The sequence below is a fragment of the Gigantopelta aegis genome, chromosome 1, assembly GCF_016097555.1.
Source record: "Gigantopelta aegis isolate Gae_Host chromosome 1, Gae_host_genome, whole genome shotgun sequence".
Taxonomy (NCBI): Eukaryota; Metazoa; Mollusca; class Gastropoda; order Neomphalida; family Peltospiridae; genus Gigantopelta; species Gigantopelta aegis.
The window spans coordinates 37707450-37731765 of record NC_054699.1 but is presented as its reverse complement, the minus strand read 5'-3'; the positions used below and the strand labels follow the sequence as shown (position 1 = coordinate 37731765).

At 37.5% G+C, this 24316-nt stretch overlaps 1 protein-coding gene across 3 annotated transcripts; it reads left to right on the top strand.

Annotated features, from left to right (window-relative positions):
- The first annotated feature begins 5560 nt into the window (after positions 1-5560).
- On the top strand, positions 5561-17707 carry LOC121374620 (methionine-R-sulfoxide reductase B3, mitochondrial-like). 3 transcript variants are annotated; one of them, XM_041501737.1, is made up of 4 exons: positions 5561-5632; positions 8431-8666; positions 12683-12855; positions 15839-17707. In XM_041501737.1, the coding sequence occupies exons 2-4, from the start codon at positions 8437-8439 to the stop codon at positions 15976-15978; spliced, it is 543 nt and encodes a 180-aa protein (XP_041357671.1). In that variant the 5' UTR covers positions 5561-5632; positions 8431-8436; the 3' UTR covers positions 15979-17707. The 3 variants fall into 3 exon arrangements, with proteins under 3 accessions (XP_041357671.1, XP_041357678.1, XP_041357663.1); XM_041501744.1 differs by having other exon boundaries at positions 5584-5610; XM_041501729.1 differs by lacking the exon at positions 5561-5632 and having other exon boundaries at positions 8259-8666.
- Positions 17708-24316: the final 6609 nt, after the last annotated feature.

Genomic DNA, 24316 nt, shown 5'->3' with positions numbered 1-24316 from the left:
AAAAATGTAAACAACCGACTCAAATATCAGAATAATAAAATAACCAGTGCAATATAATTAAAGGTTCTGTATCTCAGTTACAAATGACATATTTCGTTAGTTTTAGATTTAACTGCAAACGAATCGATCCCATACACAATCTTTGCATACATAACTCAAGAATATCGAAATTGTAATATGCTTATACCATGTAAACAGACTACATTCCTGTCTTTTCAAATCGTAAAATATCTTTTGAAATCGGAAAATCCACAAAATCTGACAAATTCACTGGATTTGGCCGTCAGAGACAGATAGAGTTGCTCAAAGACAACACATTTGACGGCAACATTCGCCTGGCATTTTCCATAATATATGTTTTGTATACTTATGTATACACTGAAAATATATACATTTATATAGACACCAGTCATTATGATTACCAAATTATTGGATCAAATGAAATAATTACTTACAATAAACAACTGTACGATGCAATCAATAATTTGTTGCAATAACAATCGCAAATAATAGCAAACAATGAAAATTAATAAAAAAAATGTTTCATTTTGCAATGTAGGACTATGAAGGCCTATTTAAAAAAGAAGAAGCTGAAATGGTTCAATGACTCTTGGTAGAGTTTACATCAGCTCTAGAAAGATTCGGGAAATCCTTTCCCCAAAACAATTTAAAACTAGAAATGCAATTTCTTGCATTCACAACGACAGAATGATGGATCAGATGGTGATAAGTGTTCAGGCCAGCTTATGTTGCCCAAATGTCGCCAAGGTTTTTGGCTGAATGAGTAGGCCCATATTTGCCCCATCACTTGGAGACGTGAGCTGTTGCCTCGTCTGTCCAGCCTGCGAGACTGTGCGCATAAAAGATCGTTTACACAGGCCTGTAGGAATGATATCTGGAATGAGGGACAACATCTAGTGTGTGTGTGTGTGTGTGTGTGGGGGGGGGGGGGGGGGGTTGGGGTTGGGGTGGTCACAACCATATTTGTAACTTTACCTAAAGTAGGTAAAATCAACCCATACATTTTCGTCCTTGAGTTCTTATGGGCCTATTATAGAGCGGGATTTTTCTAAGACTGTCAGGATTATCCAATATTTAATATTCGATGGGGAATGATTAATACATTAACGTGCTCTAGTAGTGGCATTAGATGATGATTCGTTTATGTCTTCTATTTAAAATGTGCGTGAGCGTGTGCGTAGCAGGTAAATATATTTTCGTGTCTGAACTAGGTTCCTGAATATAGCCTATTCTGCGTATTGACAAAACCGAACACTGCACTATGACGAAACCGTACAGATGTAAAACTGTCAAGACAAAACCGTGAACCGCGATCCCTAACATGTTTTAAAACGTTTATAACATTAAATTAAATACTGACACTGCGACAAGTACGGTTGTATGTTGTAAAGCAATGTAACGATTTCGCTTTCTCAGCACGTGCCCACTTATAGACCGGTGCTAGAATCGAATTAAATAGAGTTCTAAAAATGCCTTACTGGGTTCGGCTACCCCTTTCGGTCGTAGACTTCCAAAACTCACATTTTAATATGTAAACTCATGATTAACCTTTCTCACTAACTAATACAATAATCACATAAGTCGTCCTTTTTCACAGTGTTTATTTAAGGGTGTCAATAGATCATAAAAACAATTACAGTTAACCAGCAAAATAATTAAGATTTTTAATAGATTTCATGATTGACATTGAGAGATACAGGTTACATAATAATTATTCAAATTTCGCCCAACTCAACCACCATTCAATTCCCCGCCAATGAAACATTAAGAATCCCAATATGGATTACCATTTGTTTATTCTAAGAGAATGAAAATCCATCGAAAACGTACCTAAACATTCATTTCCACTCGTGAAACCACAAGATTCCCAAACGTGGAATACTTGGTAATTTACGAGACAGAAATAATATTTCCTTCACTCCATTCCTCTCCCCGAAATTCCAATAATCTTCTTTCAAAAATACTTTAGTAACCTCTCAAGTGTCAATGCAAAATATGCCTAACAATAATTTTAAGGTTTACGGTAATGCAATGCGAGACGGTGACAACTAACAAAAATACACTACCATTTGGTTAATGAATTACATAATAAATAAATAGCTTATCATTGTCGTTTCTCACATAATAAATCTAAAACACAATTTGGAATAACCGAGTGAGAGAGAGCCATTCAAAATCTACACATAAAAAAAAAACAATCAACAAACACACATGTACCTGTGGTTGGAAAGTCAGAAGTGAGTCAACGAATGAACAAATCTAGCATTAATACATGGAATGGCTCTCATTGGTCCAAATTAATGACATGACATTAATCGGACATGACGATTGGTTAACCTATCATAACAATTCTTCGTAGAAATAACGAAGATTAACGACAACTTAATTATAGCCGAATATTGCCGAAAATTATACATCGCTACAACAAAAATTACGTTAAAAAAATAAACAATTCTAACTTAATTATCTTCTCAAATGATATCCCAAAATACAATATAACATTATTATTGTTTAACCCATCCCCAAATATTACACAACGTGATATTAACTATAAAGTCCAAGCCTAAACATTACAACATTATATGGTCTCATGCCACTGTTTGGAAAATCAATGGATCTGAATGATCGTTCCTGTAACTTTACCCATCAATAATCTGATTCATAGAAGGCTGATTAAAGTGCTAATAGGGTGCTAGAAGATGTTAGTATAAGAAGTTCACAAACCAAGAATAAAATTAAGAAACCAAACATAAGTAGAAAAAGGACAGACAACAAATCAGATTATTCAGGAAAGTATTGGAAATATACAAATTTGTTACAGTAATAACAAAAGATGATACTAAAATGAAAAAAAAAGAAGTAATATGTCTACAAAAGCTCACAATCTAATTAAAATTAGCTCCACTATTACATGTGGATCTAACACCAGCTAGCTTGGAGCTCATGTCCACCAATCAAAACCTTACTTGCAGAATCCTGCCAGTGATTTAAAAATAATTTGAAAACATTCCGAATTATCCTGAGGGTATACGACATGTTTCGTGTGAATTACGAATGCCTTAAAACATGTTTTATTTTATAAAATAAATAATTTGTAATGTAAAACTGAAGACTGATTTAGTTAGGGGTTTTTTTATAAATAAATAAATAATTTTTAATGTAAAATTGAAGACTGATACCCACCCCGTACGTATTGGTATGGTTCGCTGTACTGCGGCCACTAAAATAGACTCGCCCGATATTTTTAGAATTTGTATGCTCCCAAATAACGTTATAAAAGGCGAAGTGTGATTGGTCAATATTTAAATTATTATTCATACTCAGTTGACTTTCGATGAAGACAGACGTGAGTCTTTGTTCTCTCGAGTTGCCCCCCCCCCCCCCCCCCACCTGGGGGGACTTATTAAGTCTTACGGAGCACTATTGGAATACTGAGTGTCGTACACCGGATCACGGGCTTCCGAAGAAAGGAAGGTACAGGAAGAGGAAACGCGCATCAGGGACAGCACAGGGGGAGCCAAAGCCGGCGGCTAAACCGCCGGTAGCGGCTCCTTCTGCGATGCCGCCCCCAGCCCAGCCTGAGGCAGAACAGAAGAGGAAGGACAAGCGCCGACCAGACTCTGTCCAGCCGACTTCGCCGTCACCTCCTGTCGACACAGCGATGTGGTGAGAGTTAGAGACGAGGCCCCCTGTCCGCCCTACTTCTTCAGCCCCGAGCTTAGAACGTATTACCAAGGAGGAATACGATCGGGCATGGCCCAACTAGCCGTTGGAAAGAGGAAGGCGGAGTCAACTGCCACCACCTGCAAGGAACCGCCTCAACAACCTCCGCCGCCCCCTCAAGGGGCAGAACCCATAGACGGCACCAAGACCTAGACACTTCACGGCAGTTTGAACAAGCGGTTTGCCAACTGTGTAGTCACCAACGTTACCAGACTGGATCAACTTTTCTGCCAACCACGGTCCAGGAACTTTCGAGACATCATAGACGGCGAGGGGGAATACGAAATGCACCCAGTCAAACTCAAAGAAGGGACCAACGCCTTGTGTTTAACATATCGCCGGGACATACTCTACAACCAGGCGCTGCTGATCACCGAGATGGATAACGTTTCAATCCATCGCATCATGAAGAGGGTCTTCGGCGGTGATCAGTATCCTAAGATCACTAAGTTGTTAGGGACGCCCGGCTTCCATCAGCTGTTACCCAAGTTGGACACCAGAGTTTGGCTCTCCTCGCCGTAGACGACAACCTCCTACCAACCTCCTTTGCCTCCGTGAATATGGACTTAGGACGTAACCTTCCTTTTGGGCTTAGTTGGACTTTAAAACTTTGCGGCCGTGGCTCAAAATTCTTATGTTTATTTTTTTATAAATAGTCCAACACACTTCATTTTGACGCCCGTTCAATTGCTCAAATCACCTTAAAACCTTTTAGGCCGAGCAGTCAAACTTACTTTTGGATTTAATTTCTTAGTCCGGACATGATTGGGATGCAGTTATTCTCCGTAGACATAGGTTTTGACAGATAGAACCAAGGAATCGAAACTTCAGCCAATTACAGCATGGCCTTTACTTGGTGTCTACTAGTCGGTCCGCGCATTCGCTGGACCTTTACTAAATGGCTTTATTCCAAATTCTGTCCACTTCAAACTTACCCCCCCCCCCCCCCGCCCCCACTCCTGTCCCGGAATTGGTCACTGGCCAAGTCAGAGGCTAAGTCCGGGGTGGGCGTGCCTGAACATCTGTGGATATGGGCACGTACGTAGGGCCTAAATAGTTTCCATTCCATTCCATAAATTATTATTTACAGACGAAATGTTACCTGGACATTGGGGACTACGCAGTGTTGTTAGCAATCCGATTAAAATTAGTTCTACTGGTCTAAATAAGGCATTCGTAATTCACATGAAACATATCGTATACCCTCAGGATAATTCGGAATGTTTTCAAATTATTGTTAAATCACTGGCAGGATTCTGCAAGTAAGGTTTTGATTGGTGGACATGAGCTCCAACTGGCTGGTGTTAGATCCACATGTAATAGTGGAGCTAATTTTAATTAGATTGCAAAAGCTACCAAAGTATTTGAAAGTCGAAATTTTATCGATAACTAAAACACATTAAACAAACATTACATGATTTAGGTTTAAAAATCAACTTTGACATTTATTTTAGTTCATCTAAAGCCGGAAATATCTTAAAATATACTGATAACAAGGTGAAATCGGGTAAAATTGTACCACTTGAAGCGGAAATGTGACCAAACATTTTGAGCCGTTGTGGAATCGTAACAGTGATTATAGAAGGAGAAGAAATATACTGTGATAATACTCTCAATGTTATTTTAACACACATATGGGAGAATTGTTTGAAATCAACACTTTACTCTGACCCCTTCAGTAGCATGCGATCTCTCAAGGCCGCAGCGTTATTTATTCACCCTCTATCGCTTTATCCGTATGATGATGACCAGCGTGATAACGCTGTTTCAAATTCTCAGTGCAACTCGTGTTACACACTTAGTTCGCCCGAACTCGGCCTTTTGATAGACTGTCGGGCATTGCTGATTGCGGAAGTAGCTACCCTGGTATTTATATACAGTCCAAGAGGTTTGGTTTTTATATTTACATGTTTTTGTTTGGACGACAGTGCCAGATAAATGTGTAACCTTGACGGAGGGTATATCACGGATGACAAGACTTTCATATCCACCCATTACTCCCTCCCTACAAACGGAAATGCATGGCATTATAAATATGTCGGGGATAAATGATTAATTTAAAGGGACTTCGACGGCGTATCTCTCTCTCTCTCTCTCTCTCTCTCTCTCTCTCTCTCTCTCTCTCTCTCTCTCTCTCTTCCCCCCCCCCCCAAGTAATTATAATAGTGGTAGTTTTGAGTGTGTGTCGGAAGCCGAAATATTACTTTTTTGCCATTAATTAGTAGAAGTTTGTTTTGTTTATCGACACCACTAGAACACACCCATTAATTAGTAGATTCAATATCGTATCTCTGCACAGGATCATTCCAAAAGATATTGTATCATCAGGCATGGCTCAGCAGGCAGAGATTTCTTCTCTCATATAACTATAGCTCAAGTCACCTCAAGTCCAGAGGGACTTAGTAAGTGTGGTTCTTGCTACATCCAGATCTTGTTACATACCTATATCAGAGGCGGATCTTGGGGGGGGGGGGGGGAAGGGGGCAGGGGCCCATCCCCCCTAAATTTTGCGATAGTTATAATTTTATTATATATTAATTTTCACTTTTTTTATAATCCCCCTCCAAACCTCCCCCAAAGTTCCCATGGCATTCCATCTCATATCACTGGTCCCTCCCCCCCCAAATGGATTTCTGGATCTGCCACTGTATATATATAGCCTGTATTAAAAACTTGTGGCACCATGTTTCAACCGTTTCTCAACCAAAATAGTGCAACAAATGGACAAAAACCAAAAATATATAACCTACCATACTCACAAAATCCCGATTGAAGTACTTGCATCATTATTAACAAAATAAATCTTCCAACGACAACATAAAAAACATTTTCCAGCCATTTAAAATTTTCAACTAGTCCCAAGGAACGTAGAAAATGTGGTTGTTTCTACGTCCGAATATTGTTACATACCCTATATATAGCAGGTGTTCAAAACTTGTGGCACCATGTTTCAACCATTTCTCAACCAAAATAGTGCAACAAATGAACACACATACAGTTTACATAACCAAAAATTTACTCACTAAATCCCGATTGAAGTACTTGCACCATAATTAACAAAATAAATCTTCCGACGACAACATAAAAACAAAATTGCCTGCCATTTTAAATTTGCTAAATAGAGGGTAGCAACTCACCCTTCACTTTAAGGAAAATATTGACATAATGTGCACCCTGCACCAATCTTCAATGACAACCTTAAAAAATATCCTCGCAGGTTTGAAAATTAGCAGTCACCACACCGGCGACCTTTATTGGCTAAAGGCGACTAAGAATTTTATAAAGGTAGTCCATTAGGCGACCATCGATTTTAGTGACTGGCGAGTATGGTACTAGTTAAAAAAGAAACACATTGATACTGAATCGAATGTGACATTTTGATAGCACCAACATAATGAATAAAGATAAAACTCATATAAAAACATATTTATTTATTTATTAAACCCATACCTTCTTAAATAATATTTTATTGGGGGTAAAAGCGCAGTGTAAAAACAAAAATTCTTTACAAATTACCATCAAACTACATAGGTTAACTCTCTTTTTTTGTGATACAAGTTTTAAGGCAATTGATGGAACATCCAAGGTGATTTGAACGACACAACTGTAATACATGATCAGGGTCGTATCTCTGCACAAAGCGAAAGGGAATTTGGCTAAACAGTGGATGATTCCATGGATCTCTATCTAGGAGAACAGCCACTCCTGAGGAAATCATTTGCTTGGAATTTTACCTCTTGTATCACCACAAAGTTTATTCCATCCCTCTTGCATTGCCATAAAGAGGACTGCCACTCCCTGACTAGTTTACTAATGCATGCACAGTTCTACATTTAGTCTGTTTCTACTGCATTATCTTTTACCCTGCATTGAAAATAAGATTTAATGTTTAATTTAATGGTACTTTGTAAAGAAACATGCTTATTTATACTGGATTTCTTTTTAATTTTGTCTTATTTGAGTTGGTATGGGTTTAAAACTTAACATGTTTTTATATCGATTTTTACTTTATTCCTTATGAAGTTAAACATCAATTCATCGGTTATTATTCAACACAAACGGTTATTATTCAACAAAAACCACTATAGTTTTTATTTTACCTGTGCAGTTAAATTTCAGTGTGATAATTGGAGGGCTAGTTGAATTTGAGAAGGGCTAGTAAGATTTTTCTTCAACTGGCCCTGCTGGTGACCTTGGTTTCCATGTAAATTTTTAACCCTGTCCTCACCATTTTAAATTTGCTAAGTAGAGGGAAGCAACTCGCCGCACACGTTAAGAAAAGTATTGACTTAATGTGCCCTGTGCACTAGTCACCTGCTCCAGTGGTAAAGTGGTTGGTTTGGGATCGATACTTGTCAGTGGGCCCATTGGGCTATTTCTCCCTCCAGCCAGTGCACCACAACTGGTATATCAAAGGCCGTGGTATGTGCTATCCTGTCTATGGAATGGTGCATATAAAAGATCCCTTGCTGCTAATCGAAAAGAGTAGCCCATGAAGTGGTGACAGGTTTTCTCCCTCAATATCTGTGTGGTCCTTAACCATATGTCTGACACCATATACCCGTAAATGAAATGTGTTGAGTGTGTCGTTAGATAAAACATTTCCTACCTTACCTCCTAAACTGGCCTTGAGCATGTTTAACACTGACTATTTTAATACTATGTTTAATGTCATTATTTTTCCAGTCTTCCATGTTCAGACTTGCTGGTTTGAGTAGACGATCCTACGACATTTGTCTTTCCATGAACATTTTGCGAACAGTCACTTCGAAACAAGAAGTCTCGCCGGAACTGCGGAAGCTGACGTCACAATGCGGGGACAGCGGTGATGGGTCGAGTCGTGTGTCATACTCCAAAGACGAACTCCGCCAGCGACTCACCCCGCTAGAGTACCATTGTACTCAGGAGAAGGGAACGGAGAGGTACTTTGTTTGACCACTAGGATCGATCCCCGTCAGTGGACCCATTTGGGTTATTTCTAGTTCCAGCCAGTGCACGATGACTGGTATATCAAAGGCGGTGGTATGTGCTATCCTGTCTATGGGATGGTGCATATAAAAGATCCCTTGCTACTAATGGAAAAATATAGCGAGCTCCCTTTCTAAGACTATACATGTCAGAATTACTAAATGTTTGACATCCAATAGCCAATGATTTAATCAATGCGCTCTAGTGGTGTTGTTAAACAAAACAAACAAACAAAATTGTCTGACCAGTGTATCCTTATTTATCATTGAATAAACTGAAGTGAACAAAAGTTTGTATTGCTTAACTACACCACTAGAGCACATTGACTTATTAATCATCAGCTATTGAATGTCAAATATTTGCTAATTTTGACATACATGTATAGTCTCAGACAGGGTTTGACAAATCCACTAGCCCTCGGTCCCGACTAGTGAATTATTGGTCTGGGCTAGTGAATGTTTGGTCCTGACTAGGGAATGTTTGGTCTGGGCTAGTGAATGTTTGGTCCTGACTAGTGAATGTTTGGTCCTGGCTAGTGAATGTTTGGTCCTGACTAGTGAATGTTTGGTCTGGGCTAGTGAATGTTTGGTCCTGACTAGTGAATGTTTGGTCTGGGCTAGTGAATGTTTGGTCCTGACTAGTGAATGTTTGGTCTGGGCTAGTGGTCTGGGCTAGTGAATGTTTGGTCCTGACTAGTGAATGTTTGGTCTGGGCTAGTGAATGTTCGGTCCTGACTAGTGAATGTTTGGTCTGGGCTAGTGAATATTCGGTCCTGGCTAGTGAATGTTTGGTCCTGACTAGTGAATGTTTGGTCTGGCCTATGGAAATTACCAACAGTATTACTCAGGGGTGGGAATTCTCCTCGGATCTGCGGTTTTCCTCTCATGGAACATTGTGTTTCCTTGCATTTTAATTGTCCTTTCCACGGGGGAAGGGGGGGGTAATCGGTCATGTAAACTTCTGGGCCCAGATTTTCAAAGCTATCTTAGTGCTACGATATCGTAAAATTGTCCTAAATGATGACATTACACATCAAATTACGTTGTGGCGTCATTATAAATCTAAATGCGGCCACGTTTCTTATTCGGTTTCATTTGCAAAGGAGGGGCATGCCCCCGGACCCCTCTAGATTTCCTCTTTTTTTGACAGTTCGCCAATTCCCAGCCCTGATTCCTATAATACATACATGTAGGGCACTAGCCAAAGCTTCTATGAGGTCTAGTGACTTCCTCAAACACGGCTGTATATTTAATGTGTTTATGATATGATCCTCTTGATTATTTGTAAGTAGCCCAAACTCGATTTGGTCTACCAATTATTTCATACGTAAGCACAAATAAAAGTGTTTAATCAGTACACCAATTAGAGCTGGATGGTATTGAAATTTGATGTTCTGTATTGAATTCGGTATTTTTGGGTGATTTACCTTGGTATGGGTACACAGGGTTCTTACGTGTCCTGGAAAACATGGAATGTCCTTGAATTTTGTGATTTTAAAATCCAGGCCTGGAATGTTCGGGAAAAAGCGTTTTATTTTGTCCTGGAAATGTGAAAATTTAGGCCAAACATTTGGTGATTTATTTTTTCCGCATCTTTACTTTTGTGACCGGCCTCGGTAGCGTCATGGTAGGCCATCAGTCTACAGGCTGGTAGGTACTGGGTTCGGATCCCAGTCGAGATATGGGATTTTTAATCCAGATATCGACTCCAAACCCTGAGTGAGTGCTCCGCAAGGCTCAGTGGGTAGGTGTAAACCACTTGCACCAACCAGTGATCCATAACTGGTTCAACAAAGACCATGGTTTGTGTTATCCTGCCTGTGGGAAGCGCAAATAAAAGATCCCTTGCTGCTAATCGGAAGAGTAGCCCATATAGTGGTGACAGCGGGTTTCCTCTCAAAATCTGTGTGGTCCTTAACCATATGTTTGATGCCATATAACTGTAAATAAAATGTGTTGAGTACGTTTTTAAATAAAACATTTCTTTCTTTCTTTCTTAACTTTTGTTGTCGTCATAACCTGTTTAAATTCAGACAACAATTTGTTACAAAAACATTCATTCATTGAACATTTCATGTACTGGACAAATAAAAAAAATGTCTTTGAAAAGTCCTGGAATTTTTTTTTTTCAAGTGTAAGAACCCGGGTTCGGTATTGACAATACCAATACCGATACCGACATTGAGTGCTATTTTCAGTATACTTGGCTTTAAATGCCTGCCCAAGTTGAGGCTCACCCACTAATTTCATCTACATTTATTCCCAACCCATTTTGCATTTGTTATAATATATATTGTTAGTGCTTTACTAAATGGTGGGAAACATATTTCAATACCGAAATTTTGGTAACTTAAAATTTGCTCGGTATGGTAAATCGGTATTGACATGATACTGAACAATCTATACGGTGTACCGCCCAGCTCTTAACACCAATCATAAATATATATACAGTGAAACCCCTCAAAATCGGACACCCTTGGGACCAAAATAAATGTCTGGTTTTAAGAGGGATCCGGTTTAAAGAGGTTGAGTTCTGTCCTGGTTTTTAAAAAGGGACTCTGTAAAAATTTCCAGTTTTGAGGGAATTGTGGTTTACAGAGGGTCAGAGGTTTCACTGTATATATATATTTTTAAAAATATAATTACATGTATATATATATATATATATATATATTTTTTTTTTTAAATATGTTTTTTATGCCAGAGCTAGCAAAATGTAAAATATTTTCATATAATAATTGATATTTTGTTGAAAAATACATGTAAGTGTGGGTTTTTGCAATTTTTTAAGTTTTAAAGATAATTTGGTGAAATATGCTGTGCAACCATAAGCATATGAGACAGTGATGGAGAAAAACCTCAAATTCGGGCAAAAATGATAGAGATATTGGGGCAAAATGTGCTACTACGGCCAAACAAAAAAATAGGTGTGTTTCCGATTGCATCCCCCCAAAAATTAGGGTAGGTAGGTAGGTTTTTTTTTTTTTTCCCCTTCCCTTCCTTTCTTAATGTGTGTGTACTTATATGACATCTATAAATAATATATATGGATTTGTGGCATAAACAGATGTTTAAAATATCGAAATAACCTGTACCATGGCTATGTTTGTACATTCGGTTACTTCCGTGACCGACCAAGCTGTTCGGTGGTAGCTAATCAGGGGAAGGAACTCTTATTACAAAAGCTTTTCCATAATTTCTCGATGTTTTTCGGAAGGGAATTACATGTGCAAAATGTATCGTATAATAGTACGTAAACAATGTGCAAGGAAGGAAATACTCTTGTTTGGTGATGTTGTCCTCTTTTATTTTTACTTCTTTTTTTTATTTCTTTTTTTTTTATTATTATATTTTTTTCATTTTTTTTTTCAGTTTAAGAGAAGAAAAAAATTAAGGTCGGGGGGTAAAACTAGGGAGGGTTGGTCGACCGGAAACACACCTATTTTTTTGTTTGGCCTAATGAGACCTTTTTACCATGTATTTCCATCATATTCTACCCTCAGAATTAGTTGTCTTCCATGTAAAAATGTGTAGTGATTCGTTTGCAACCCTACAATGTACAGTGATTCGTTTGCAACCAATTTTACATTGTTACATGTTTATATAGCGGTTAGCGATAGTATTTCATGTTTGTACTAAAAACCAGCATAATGTTTATATTTCGTATCCAAATGTTGTTTTGCCAGATTTGGACATTTTGTAAAATTTCCAATTGGTGCTTTTGGAACAAGAAGCCAACCTGCTTCCGCCCCCTACAACAATTAAAATGTTGATCCACTGCGTGGTCGAGTGGATACGTACGCTACAGTCTATGTAGTTCAACTACTTCCCCAGTGTAGGCTAATATTAGCAACTCGGAACTCTTTCCCTGTAGGATATTAGGACTCGCAGGAAGTAATTCTGATGGACAAGATAATTTTCAGAACCTCATTATGTTCTGTACTACATTGTATTTTTGTTGTGACCTGTAGGGCGTTTTCCGGCAAGTTTGCGTGTTTTGAGGAGGAGGGTGTGTTCAAGTGCATCGTGTGTGGGAATCCCATCTTCTCGTCCGATGCAAAATACAACTCCCAGTCCGGCTGGCCATCCTTCACCGACGTCATAGACAAAGACCGCGTCATTCTCAAGGACGACACGTCACATGGTGAGACTGCATGTATTAATTAGCAAGCAGCGTTTCTTTTCCTCTTCACCTGTCCTCAAACAAATGCATTTCCCTCTACAAATAGTAGTCTGGTTCGAACATCAAACAGGTGGCTCTGATTAAGACAGAGCAAAAAGGAAAGACCACAACAGCGAAGGAAAAAGAAGGAAGTTGCAGTCACATGATAATATATATAATACAATGAAAACTGTTTGTATGTGTATTGAGCCAGAAACTCTGAAGTTGATTAATGTGCCTTCCATATATTTGTGTGGTAATGTACTGAAAGTTGTTGACAACTATAAATATCTAGGTCATATTATATGCAAAAACGTGAAAGACGATAAAGACATTAAACGACAGTATAGAGCCCTTTGTGTATGTGCAGACATGTTGTTGCGGCAATTTGCAAAATGTTCAGAATCTGTTAAAACACAGTTATTGGTGAGTTATTATAGTAATTTGTACGCGGGTGCATTATGGGTGAAATTTATACAGGATACCTTGAAGGATCTTAACATATGTTATAATAATGCATACCGATGGATGATCGGACAACGATGACCATACAGTGCCAGCAAGATGTTTGTCAGTCATCGAGTAAAAAGCTTTGGCGCTTTACTTCGCTCAACAGCATATTCGCTGAAGAGCAGAATCGAAACAACTTCAAACAACTTACTTGCCCACCTGCGGTGTACAACTGTGTACGTCAAATCTGTATGTGTAAATCGCTGGCACAAGCTGCTGTATATTATGTAATCAGTTTTATATGTGATGTTTATATATGTTCTATGGATCTCTGATCTGAAATAAAAATTTATTATTATTATTATTACATGACCGGAACAGGAAAGAGTTTACAGTGCAAGAATTTAGACTGTAGGGATGTTCAAACCAGACTACTACATGTATTTGTAAGGGAATATTATATGCATTTGTGTTGAGGACAGGTGAAGTATCTATAAAAGAGAAAACACCTAAGTTTTCTCCAAATTACCTAGTCTAAATATGTTCCAATACTAATTAAAAAACAGTGTGTTGTTTGTATGTGTATAGCTTTTTTCAAAAAAAATTCTGGTCAGCTAAATGTTACTTGAATTTGACTACGGTACAGATTTTCTGATCAAATTTGCCAAATTGCTAATCATTTTTGGCATCCAGCTTACTCCATTACTATTTGGTCATCATACACAAATGTGACTCATGAAAGTTGTTATATTACAAAAACATAAACCCATTGCCACATCTTTATTTGAAAAGTGTGCATGATGTTGTGTTTTATGAATTAAGACACCAGGGTTGAAAATTAGCAGTCGCCCAGTCGCCTGTGGCGACCTTTATTGGCTAAGGGCGACTAAGAATTCTACAAAGGTAGTCTGTTGGGCGACCATCGATTTTAGGGTCTGGCGAGTATGGTTACCAGTTGAAAAAGAAAGACACTGAACTGAATCGAATGTGACAAAACACATGCGCGTCTGTCTCTCAAAATGTATTGCAGACATTGCATGCATTTTTATTTTGAATCTGGAAGTTGTCGGCTTATTGGAATGGACAAAATATGCCATAATTATCTAGTGGAGCTACTATTTTACAATTGTTATACAACGTTATTATAAAAAGGAATCATATTTAATTAGCTTACATTATTCTGGAACAAATCAAATTCTATTTTGTAGTTTTAACTCACACTAAAGCGAGCGCATGCGCGCACATAAAAATAACAATGCCATTTACCATTAATACAGGGCTTATTCCCAAGGTCAATTAATTGATTGTCGTTGTCGGTATTGGTTTAAGTTTAAAGCGATTTACATGAAATAAGAATAGATCAGATCTAAAGTCTTGTCACCAAGACTTACATGATGACGTAACAGTCCAAATATTACAATAAACAATAAGTACGTTTTTTATATTTTGTAATATGATAACTGGACATCGTACATTTGTATATTGTGGTAAAAAAATTAATTTTACAGATTTATTTTTCTTTTGATATTTATTTTATCAGTAGCCTTCTACTGTATCATTTACAATACGCCCCCTTACATCGCCACAAAGAGGACTGCCACCCAGACTAGTTTTATATATCACATCACATGTAGTTCTACCTTTATTCTCTTTGTGCTGCATTTTTTTTTTTACTTCAGAGACAATGCTAGTCAAGCTGCACATCTTGGCTGTTGTAGCATTTTGTCTTCACCCCGTATTAAAAACTAGATATAATCTCAATAATTTAATGATAACTTGTAAAGAAACATTTTTTTTACATATATATACTGGATTTCATTTTCAAAACATGTTATTTGAGTTGGTATGGGTTTAAAACTTAAGGACATGTTTTTATATGAATTTTAACTTTATTCCTTATGAAGTTACATGCCTATTCATCCGTTTCTTTTTGAAGCAAACGTACTATATACGGTGAGCACATGGTTATTATTCAACAAAGAACATTCTAATTTTTATTTTTGCTGTGCCATTAAATTTCAATGAGATAACTGGCGGACTAGTTCAATTTGAGAAGGGCCAGTAAGATTTTTCTTTAACGCCCTGCTGGCGACCATGGTTTTCATGTTAATATTCAACCCTGAGACACTTGTTGAAGTTTGACTCATTTCCATCCTTCTGGTCATAATGCCCCAAACAATCCATATCAGTTTGCCCAGTGGTAAAGTGCTTGCTTGGCATGCGGTTGGTCTAGGATCGATCCTTGTCAGGGGATCCATTGGGCTATATTTCTCGTTCCAGCCAGTGCACCATGACTGGTGTATCCAAGGCGTTGGTATGTGTTATTCTATCTGTGGGATGGTGCATATAAAAGATCCCTTGCTACTAATGGAAAAATATAGTAGGTTTCCTCTCTAAGACTATGTCAGAATTACCAAATGTTCGAACATCCAAATAGCCGATGATAAATAAATCAATGTACTCCAGTGGTGTCGTTAAACAAAACAAACTCTTTTGTTGTTTGTTTCTTGGTCAGGTTTACAAAGAATCGAGGTGAAGTGTTCATCCTGCCGATCACACTTGGGTCACCTCTTCGACGACGGCCCCAAACCGACCACTCTACGATACTGCATCAACTCCGCCTCCCTCCAGTTTAAGAAGGAGACCACTGTTTAATAATACACATGCAGTCCTTGCAGTTGAGAAAATTGCTTCGGCATAAGTAGTTTACTTCAGGTAAAGTTCACATTGCCTTGGTATTTGTGTGTTAATTACAATGTATCTGTACTAGTGCCAGTTCACTAAAGTTGTGCTGGCTAAAAATGATGATATTACAGGCATCGAAATAAATAGAGAATGGTTGTACAGGTTTCTAGGTTACCACATGTGAAGAAAGTCAACATGGTTCCTTCATTTTCCACAGAAATATTTTTAACAAACAAAAACCACCACCTAAATGGTGTACTGTTCAAATATAAATTACACACACAAGTATCAGTACAATAACAATGCTATGAATTAATAACAAATTGTCAGCATGTTTGTGAAGGAATTATGATGTGAATCGTAAACTACATGTGTCGTAGCCTGTAATTTATCGCAATCTATATCAGGGTTACCAAGCAATGGCTTATTTTGATGCCTGCGTTAATTGATTTTAGTTAAATTTTACATCAGCATTGCTGAATGTTGGTGAGAATTGTGAGGGCTGCAGATATCTCTTAAAACATGAGAGTCATCTTGAAACATCTAGAGTCATCTTCAGAGTTCGCTTGAAACATCTACAGAGTTATCTTGAAAGATCTACATAGGCCATTCAAATATTACGTAATGCTAATTTTGTCAACATTAGACACCCTCCCTTTCCCCTGTAACGCTAGACTATACCCCACAAAGCTAGACCATACCCCACAAAATATTACACAGTGATTGAAGACACCACACACATACACACTCCCACTCACAAATAAGTGATTTAATGGGTGTGCTTGTTTTCGATTTGGGAAAGCGTAGATATGCATTTCAGCTCTATTTATAATTATCATTGTGTGGGTCTAGCTATAACTACCTACGTTAAACTTGTCGCTGTAACAGAGCATTTATGGGAGAAGAAAAACCCAACAAAATATTTTAGTAATTAAAAAAGTGTGACATAACAAGTGCTATTCAGTACACTTGGCCCCTGTAATGCTACATAATATTTGGACATACACCCACTCACCCCCTCGAGCATTACGTAATATTTGAACGGCCCCTACAGGTATCTTGAAACATCTACAGAGTTAGTTTGAAATGTGTGCAGAGTTATCTTCCAGTGTGTGAGTTTAACACAAAGTTTTTCTAGTTTAGAATGGTGCTACTCAATATCCCTTCATGTTGTGATATTCCTTACTAACGTAATGTCGGTAATTAACGTAATGTCTGTAATTTATGATTTGTACAAACTACAGTGTCTTTGTCTTCGGAATCCTACAACAGGGATACCCTACAAACAGACAACCAATTTACAGCAATGGTTTATTGATTATGCCAGATTTCATGACTGATGCACAAATGAAATGATAATTTATGGAGGCCAGTTTTTCTAAGATATTTTAAGCATTTGATTTGTAACACATTTTAAGGATCTGGACTCAATTTCACAAAACATTGTATTAAGCCTAGTTTTACAAGTAAACGTAAATATATGACTAAACAAAAATTCTTATTACTGTTATGGTACAACAAATATAGTTAGAAGTGCACATATTTCATTTGTCCTTAGAATGCTCCATTTTTTGTAATGATGTGATTTTCTTCATAAAATACACTTGTAAATGTATGCCTGGTATAACTGCTAGTCGCAGATCTAAACTTATGATGTTTTGTGAAATTATCCCCTGGACTGTTCTACGAAGCGATCTTAGTGCTAACGTAGTAGTATTGGTATAAAGTGATCCTACTGGAACGATCTTAGCGCTAATGTATAGGTAGTAGTGTTGGTATAAAGTGATCCTACTGGAACGATCTTAGCGCTAATGTAGTAGTATTGGTATGAAGTGATCCTACTGGAATGATCTTAGCGCTAATGTATAGGTAGTAGTGTTGGTATAAAGTGATCCTACTGGAACGATCTTAGCGCTAATGTACAGGTAGTAGTGTTGGTATAAAGTGATCCTACTGGAACGATCTTAGCGCTAATGTATAGGTAGTAGTGTTGGTATAAAGTGATCCTACTGGAACGATCTTAGCGCTAATGTACAGGTAGTAGTGTTGGTATAAAGTGATCCTACTGGAACGATCTTAGCGCTAATGTATAGGTAGTAGTGTTGGTATAAAGTGATCCTACTGGAATGATCTTAGCGCTAATGTAGTAGTATTGGTATGAAGTGATCCTACTGGAATGATCTTAGCACTAATGTAGTAGTGTTGGTATAAAGTGATCCTACTGGAACGATCTTAGCACTAATGTAGTAGTGTTGGTATAAAGTGATCCTACTGGAACGATCTTAGCACTGATGTACAGGTAGTAGTGTTGGTATGAAGTGACACTACTGGAACAATCTTAGCGCTAATGTACAGGTAGTAGTGTTGGTATAAAGTGATCCTACTGGAATGATCTTAGCACTAATGTATTAGTGTTGGTATAAAGTGATCCTACTGGAACGATCTTAGCAATAATGTAGTAGTGTTAGTATAAAGTGATTCTACTGGAACGATCTTAGCACTGATGTACAGGTAGTAGTGTTGGTATGAAGTGACGCTACTGGAACAATCTTAGCGCTAATGTACAGGTAGTAGTGTTGGTATAAAGTGATCCTACTGGAATGATCTTAGCACTAATGTATTAGTGTTGGTATAAAGTGATCCTACTGGAACGATCTTAGCAATAATGTAGTAGTGTTAGTATAAAGTGATCCTACTGGAACGATCTTAGCACTGATGTACAGGTAGTAGTGTTGGTATGAAGTGACGCTACTGGAACAATCTTAGCGCTAATGTACAGGTAGTAGTGTTGGTATAAAGTGATCCTACTGGAATGATCTTAGCACTAATGTATTAGTGTTGGTATAAAGTGATCCTACTGGAACGATCTTAGCAATAATGTAGTAGTGTTAGTATAAAGTGATCCTACTGGAACGATCTTAGCACTGATGTACAGGTAGTAGTGTTGGTATGAAGTGACGCTACTGGAACAATCTTAGCGCTAATGTAGTAGTGTTAGTATAAAGTGATTCTCCTGGAACGATCTTAACGTAGTAGTGTTGGTATGAAGTCATCCCACTGGAAAAATCTTAGCGAATATAGTAGTGTTGGTATAAAGTGATTACTGGAACGATCTTAGTGCTAATGTAGTAGTGTTGGTATTAAGTGATGTTACTGGAACAATCTTAGCGCTAATGTATTGGTGTTGGTATAAAGTGATCCTACTGGAACGATCTTAGCATAGTAGTGTTGGTATAAAGGGATCCTACTGGAACGATCTTAGCGTTAACTTAGTAGTGTTGGTATAAAGTGATCCTACTGGCAGAAGCTAGTGGGAATTTCCTTGTTCGCCCAGTTGGTAGAATGCTGGACTCTAGTATTGGGAGTCCATGGTTCAAATCCCCTCATGAAGGTTGATTTTTCTGTTACACTAAGATCACCTTGAGTGCGTGAGAAAGTTTTGAGTTTAAGATGATCTTAGTGCTAAGATCGCTTCGTGACATGGGGTCCAGATTTGTAAGGTATTTTTAGGATTTGGGGCCTAATTCACTCAACTCTCTTAACTTTGTGATCTCGCAGTGCAATGCAAAAATCACTTGCAAACACGATGCAATGATACTTAATTATGCGAACTTAAAAAAAAGGCTTTTTGGATTAGGTACCAGATTTGTAAGATATTTTAATGATCTCATTAATGATCAGTTTTACGGATCTGGGCCTCATTTTAGGAAGCAATCTTAGTGCTAAGATCAACTTAAGAGCATAGGGTAGAACTTTATGCACTTAAGATGAACTTAGTGCTGAGATAGTTTCACCAAACGGGGCCCTGCTTTGTAAGGTACTGACTATTTTAAGTATTTTATTTGATCAACTTTATAAGCTATGAAAACCTTCTCTTTTTTTTTCTCGAACATCAATAACGGCTGCCCAACAGACATTACAATGTAGCCTCTGGAACTGGTGAATTTCAGAGGTCGGTTAGTGCATTTGTTTGCAGGCAGGGCTCGAAATTCATTTTGTGGCGTGGGAATGAATCTTTACTTCTTAGATTTCAAGATAAAAACAATTGCTTGAATTTGAGAAGCAGTTCTAGCAGTGATCAAAATGAGCCTCCAGAACAGAGGCAGGTTTTAGCAAGCAGCCTTAGCACTAAGATCACCTTAGGTACACGTAGTTGAGATGACTTCGTAAAATGGGGCCCAGGACTTGTAGTGTAATGGTTTAACAGCAGTGTCTTTATGTAAGGTCTGAGCTGAGACAAATGTGGATAAAAGAACATGAGGTTTATTTTATCACTTCTGAAAATATAGAACATTCTCGACTGGTGTAGATCTGAAATACCGTCAAAACAATGAGAGTAAGGCAAAGCTGCTGGTCAAACTCATTGTCAGAAAACTAATTGTGCATTTTGCTTCCCATTGGGCCTTGAATTTTACAAAAATAGTGTTGTCGGGTAAACCATGTTTAGAAACCTATACTGAAGATGAAAAGACATGCATATATTAATATAGTGTTCTTTAATTTTAAATTATTAAGTTTGAATCTCATTCATTTTTGTGTCCATTACAAATTCAGTGTCTTGGAGAACAGTTTAGGTTATTTTAACAATGTATTTACTGAATTAATGGTACCAATCCTTGGAACAGAAGCCTGCCCCAATTAGAAGCTGTGTTTCTGAGTGTCTGAAAACTAGTAATTAGAGGTTGCCGTGAATAGAAGCCTAACTTGCGTAAAGACCAGCTTCTGCTATTGTATCTTTGTTAGGTTAATGATCACATACTTATTTCCGTTGCATGTCAAAAGGTTGCAAGGATATTGAAGGAAGGAACTGTTTTATTTAATGATGCACTCCACACATTTTAACCGGCCTCGGTGGCGTCGTGGCAGGCCATCGGTCTACAGGCTGGTAGGTACTGGGTTCGGATCCCAGTCGAGGCATGGGATTTTTAATCCAGATACCGACTCCAAACCCTGAGTGAGTGCTCCGCAAGGCTCAATGGGTAGGTGTAAACCACTTGCACCGACCAGTGATCCATAACTGGTTCAACAAAGGCCATGGTTTGTGCTATCCTGCCTGTGGGAAGCGCAAATAAAAGATCCCTTGCTGCCTGTCGTAAAGAAGAGTAGCCTATGTGGCGACAGCGGGTTTCCTCTAAAAACAGTGTCAGAATGACCATATGTTTGACGTCCAATAGCCGATGATAAGATTAAAAATCAATGTGCTCTAGTGGCGTCGTTAAATAAAACAAACTTTACTTTTTCAACACATTTTATTCACGGTTATATGGGGTCAGACATATGGTTAAGCACCACACAGATATTGAGAGAGGAAACCTGCTGCCACCACTTCATGGGCTAACCTTTTCGATTAGCAGCAAGGGATCTTTTATATGCTCCATCCCACAGACAGGGTAGTACATACCACAGCCTTTCATGTGCCAGTGGTGATGCAAAGGTTACAATGACATGGCAAGAACAGGAAAGAAGGATTTTCCATTTGTCAGAGATGAGGTTTCCACATGTACAAACAAGTTTGAAGATAACCTTACAACAAAGCTACATGTATATTAAACAATCCTGCATGAAATAAAATACAAGCCAAGCCTCTGAGCTTAACGTTACGTTGCAGGATCAAACCACCTTGGTGGATTCATTCAACTGATTAGTTTTTTATCGTTCCAACCAGTGCATCACAGTTGGTAAAAGGCTGTGGTATGTGCTTTCTTTTCTGTGGGAAAGTGCATATAATAGATCTCTTGCTGCATTAGGAAAAATATAGTTGGTTTCTTCTGATGACTACTTGTGAGAATTAAAAAATGTTCGACATCCTATAACCGATGATTAATTAATCAATGTGTTCTAGTGATGTCGTTAAACAAAACAAACTTTTTAATGGAGCGTAATGAAAAAAGTAGAAACCTATAGTCCTTGCCACAGAGAACACCTTTGTTAATACGATGGAATTTACTACTAGTTATTTATTTCTCAGCCGATTGTTTTCTAAATTGCATACTAAAATAGAATGTTTTGGTTATTTCCAAAACACATTAAATTTACTTTTCTTCTTACATCAAACCAAATTGAAATTATTCACACAAAATAAAAATTGCAGGAGGGTTTCTATTCAAGGATTTATGGTATGGTTTGTTCTGTATACCGTATATTTCATTGTAACACCAAAAATGCATTTAAAAAAAGTAAACATGTCTTTCTTTTTAATTAGCAAAGTTCTCCTTTAAATGCAATAATTGGAGGGCTGGTTAAATTTAATAATAACCAGTAAGAAGTTTATTGTTATTTGTATTTAACTGGCTTAGTTGGGCACTGAGGTTTATATTGAATTTCAACCATGACAGTGTTTTTGTTACGAACAGTTCAAAGATCAAAGTATACTAACCATGTTTTGTTTTTCTTAAGTGCAATATATGTGTGATATTCAATTATTTTAATTTATTGTTACCACTTTAATCAGTCATGACTAAAATAGTGTTATCACTGCAAAATATCTAAAACAAAATATTTTTACCATTAGAGCCTAAAATGTTTATATATACATGTATGTATTAGTCATAAATGTTATACCTTTGTTTTGTTTCTAAATGTGTTTACCTTTTTGGTTGTACATCATTTATAGGTGAAGTTAATATTATCAATTTTATTTGTTGTGTGATGTACTATACATGAATACTGTTTGACTAGAAATATAGTTGCTTTACGAACCTGTCTTGTTTGTTGACTGACTTTATTGTAATTCTTATATGCCACTATTTTATATTGTTCCACTGCATCTGTTAAGATTTCGGGGGGGGGGGGGGGGGGGGGGGGGGGGGAGGGCGTAGTCTAGTGGTAAAGCTCTCACATGATGTGTGGTTGGTCATCGGTGGGTCCATTGGGCTAGCTATTTCTCATCCAACCAGTGCACAACTGGTATGTCAAAGGCCATGGTATGTTCTATCCTGTCTGTGAGGCCGTGAATGTAAAAGATCCCTTGCTACTAATGGAAAATGTAGCAGATTTCCTCTCTAAGACTATGTCAGAATTACCAAATTAATGTTTGACATTCAAAAGCTGTGATAAATAATTCACTGCTCTAGTGGTGTCGATAAATTGTTGCCACTGTAACTTTTTTTTTAGAAAAGATGTTTATATAGTGCTACACTCCCCCTCACCCCACTTCTCGGATGAAAGATGAGTCGTTTGTTTGGGTTTTTTTTTTTTTTTTTTTTTTTTTGTCTTCTGTATAAAGATGAAACAAAAAAATATGGCTTGTACCCATTCTCCCCACTAAATATTGCCTCCAACCGCCTCTTCCTTCAGATATTGTTCCTACGAGCCTAGACAAAACTATCAAGTCGCCCAACGTTTGAAAGAGGTAGGTATACGATAGCAGTGAGTTTATGGACCCCATTAAATGAGGAGAATTGACCTGTAAGTCAGAATTTAAATTTCATTTAAAAAAGAAAAAAGAAGAAGAAAAAAAGGTTTCAATTTTTAATGTAACACCTATTTTTCAATGTTATTAGATTTAAAGGGACATACCCTAGTTTCAGCCGTGAAAATTAACACTAAGTTTAGTTAATCTACAAACCTGTAACACATTTGAATAAAGCTACAATTGAGTAAAACATGAGTCTGTGACTTTGAAATGGCGAAATACCCTCTAAAAATAGACTAAAACTCGACTCCATAACGGTTACTTCTCAGACGCACGTGCGTTTTTAAAAATTCGAGAATGCATTTTGTGATATTAAAAACACCAGGATGACCAAAAACACTTCGAATGTACGGAGATTGATAATGTAACCAATAAAATCTAAGTAAAGTATGATTTAAGTTATCAAAAACGGTTATAATAGTAAAAAATATGCGTTAGTGTTTAAAAACTAGGGTATGTCCCTTTAAAAGTAATAATTTTGATGTTCAAAAGACGAACTAGAAAGAAAATCCATGTTTGTATTCTAAACTGAACTGTTAAAAACGTCGGAAATATAGCAGCCCACTCTGGTTAAGTATTTATTTTTGAAATGCGACACAATCAAGGAAATCATCTTCATCATATACTGACTTACCCTAACTTGCCTGAACCTCTTTTGGATCTTGGCACGTTAATAAAGTAACAGTGACTTACCCTAACCCATTTAAGGCCTCGTATCGTTTTTACTGGCAAAAAAAAAAAAAAAAAGCACAATAACGCGCGGACATATTTATATCGAAATAATATGTAGCATGCCGATATCATTTCGTCGGCCAAAAACTACGTTTTTTACCCTCCTCCAGAGCTCGAAGTTAACATTTATATCTTTATGCATAGTGAGTCAAAACTAAGAAA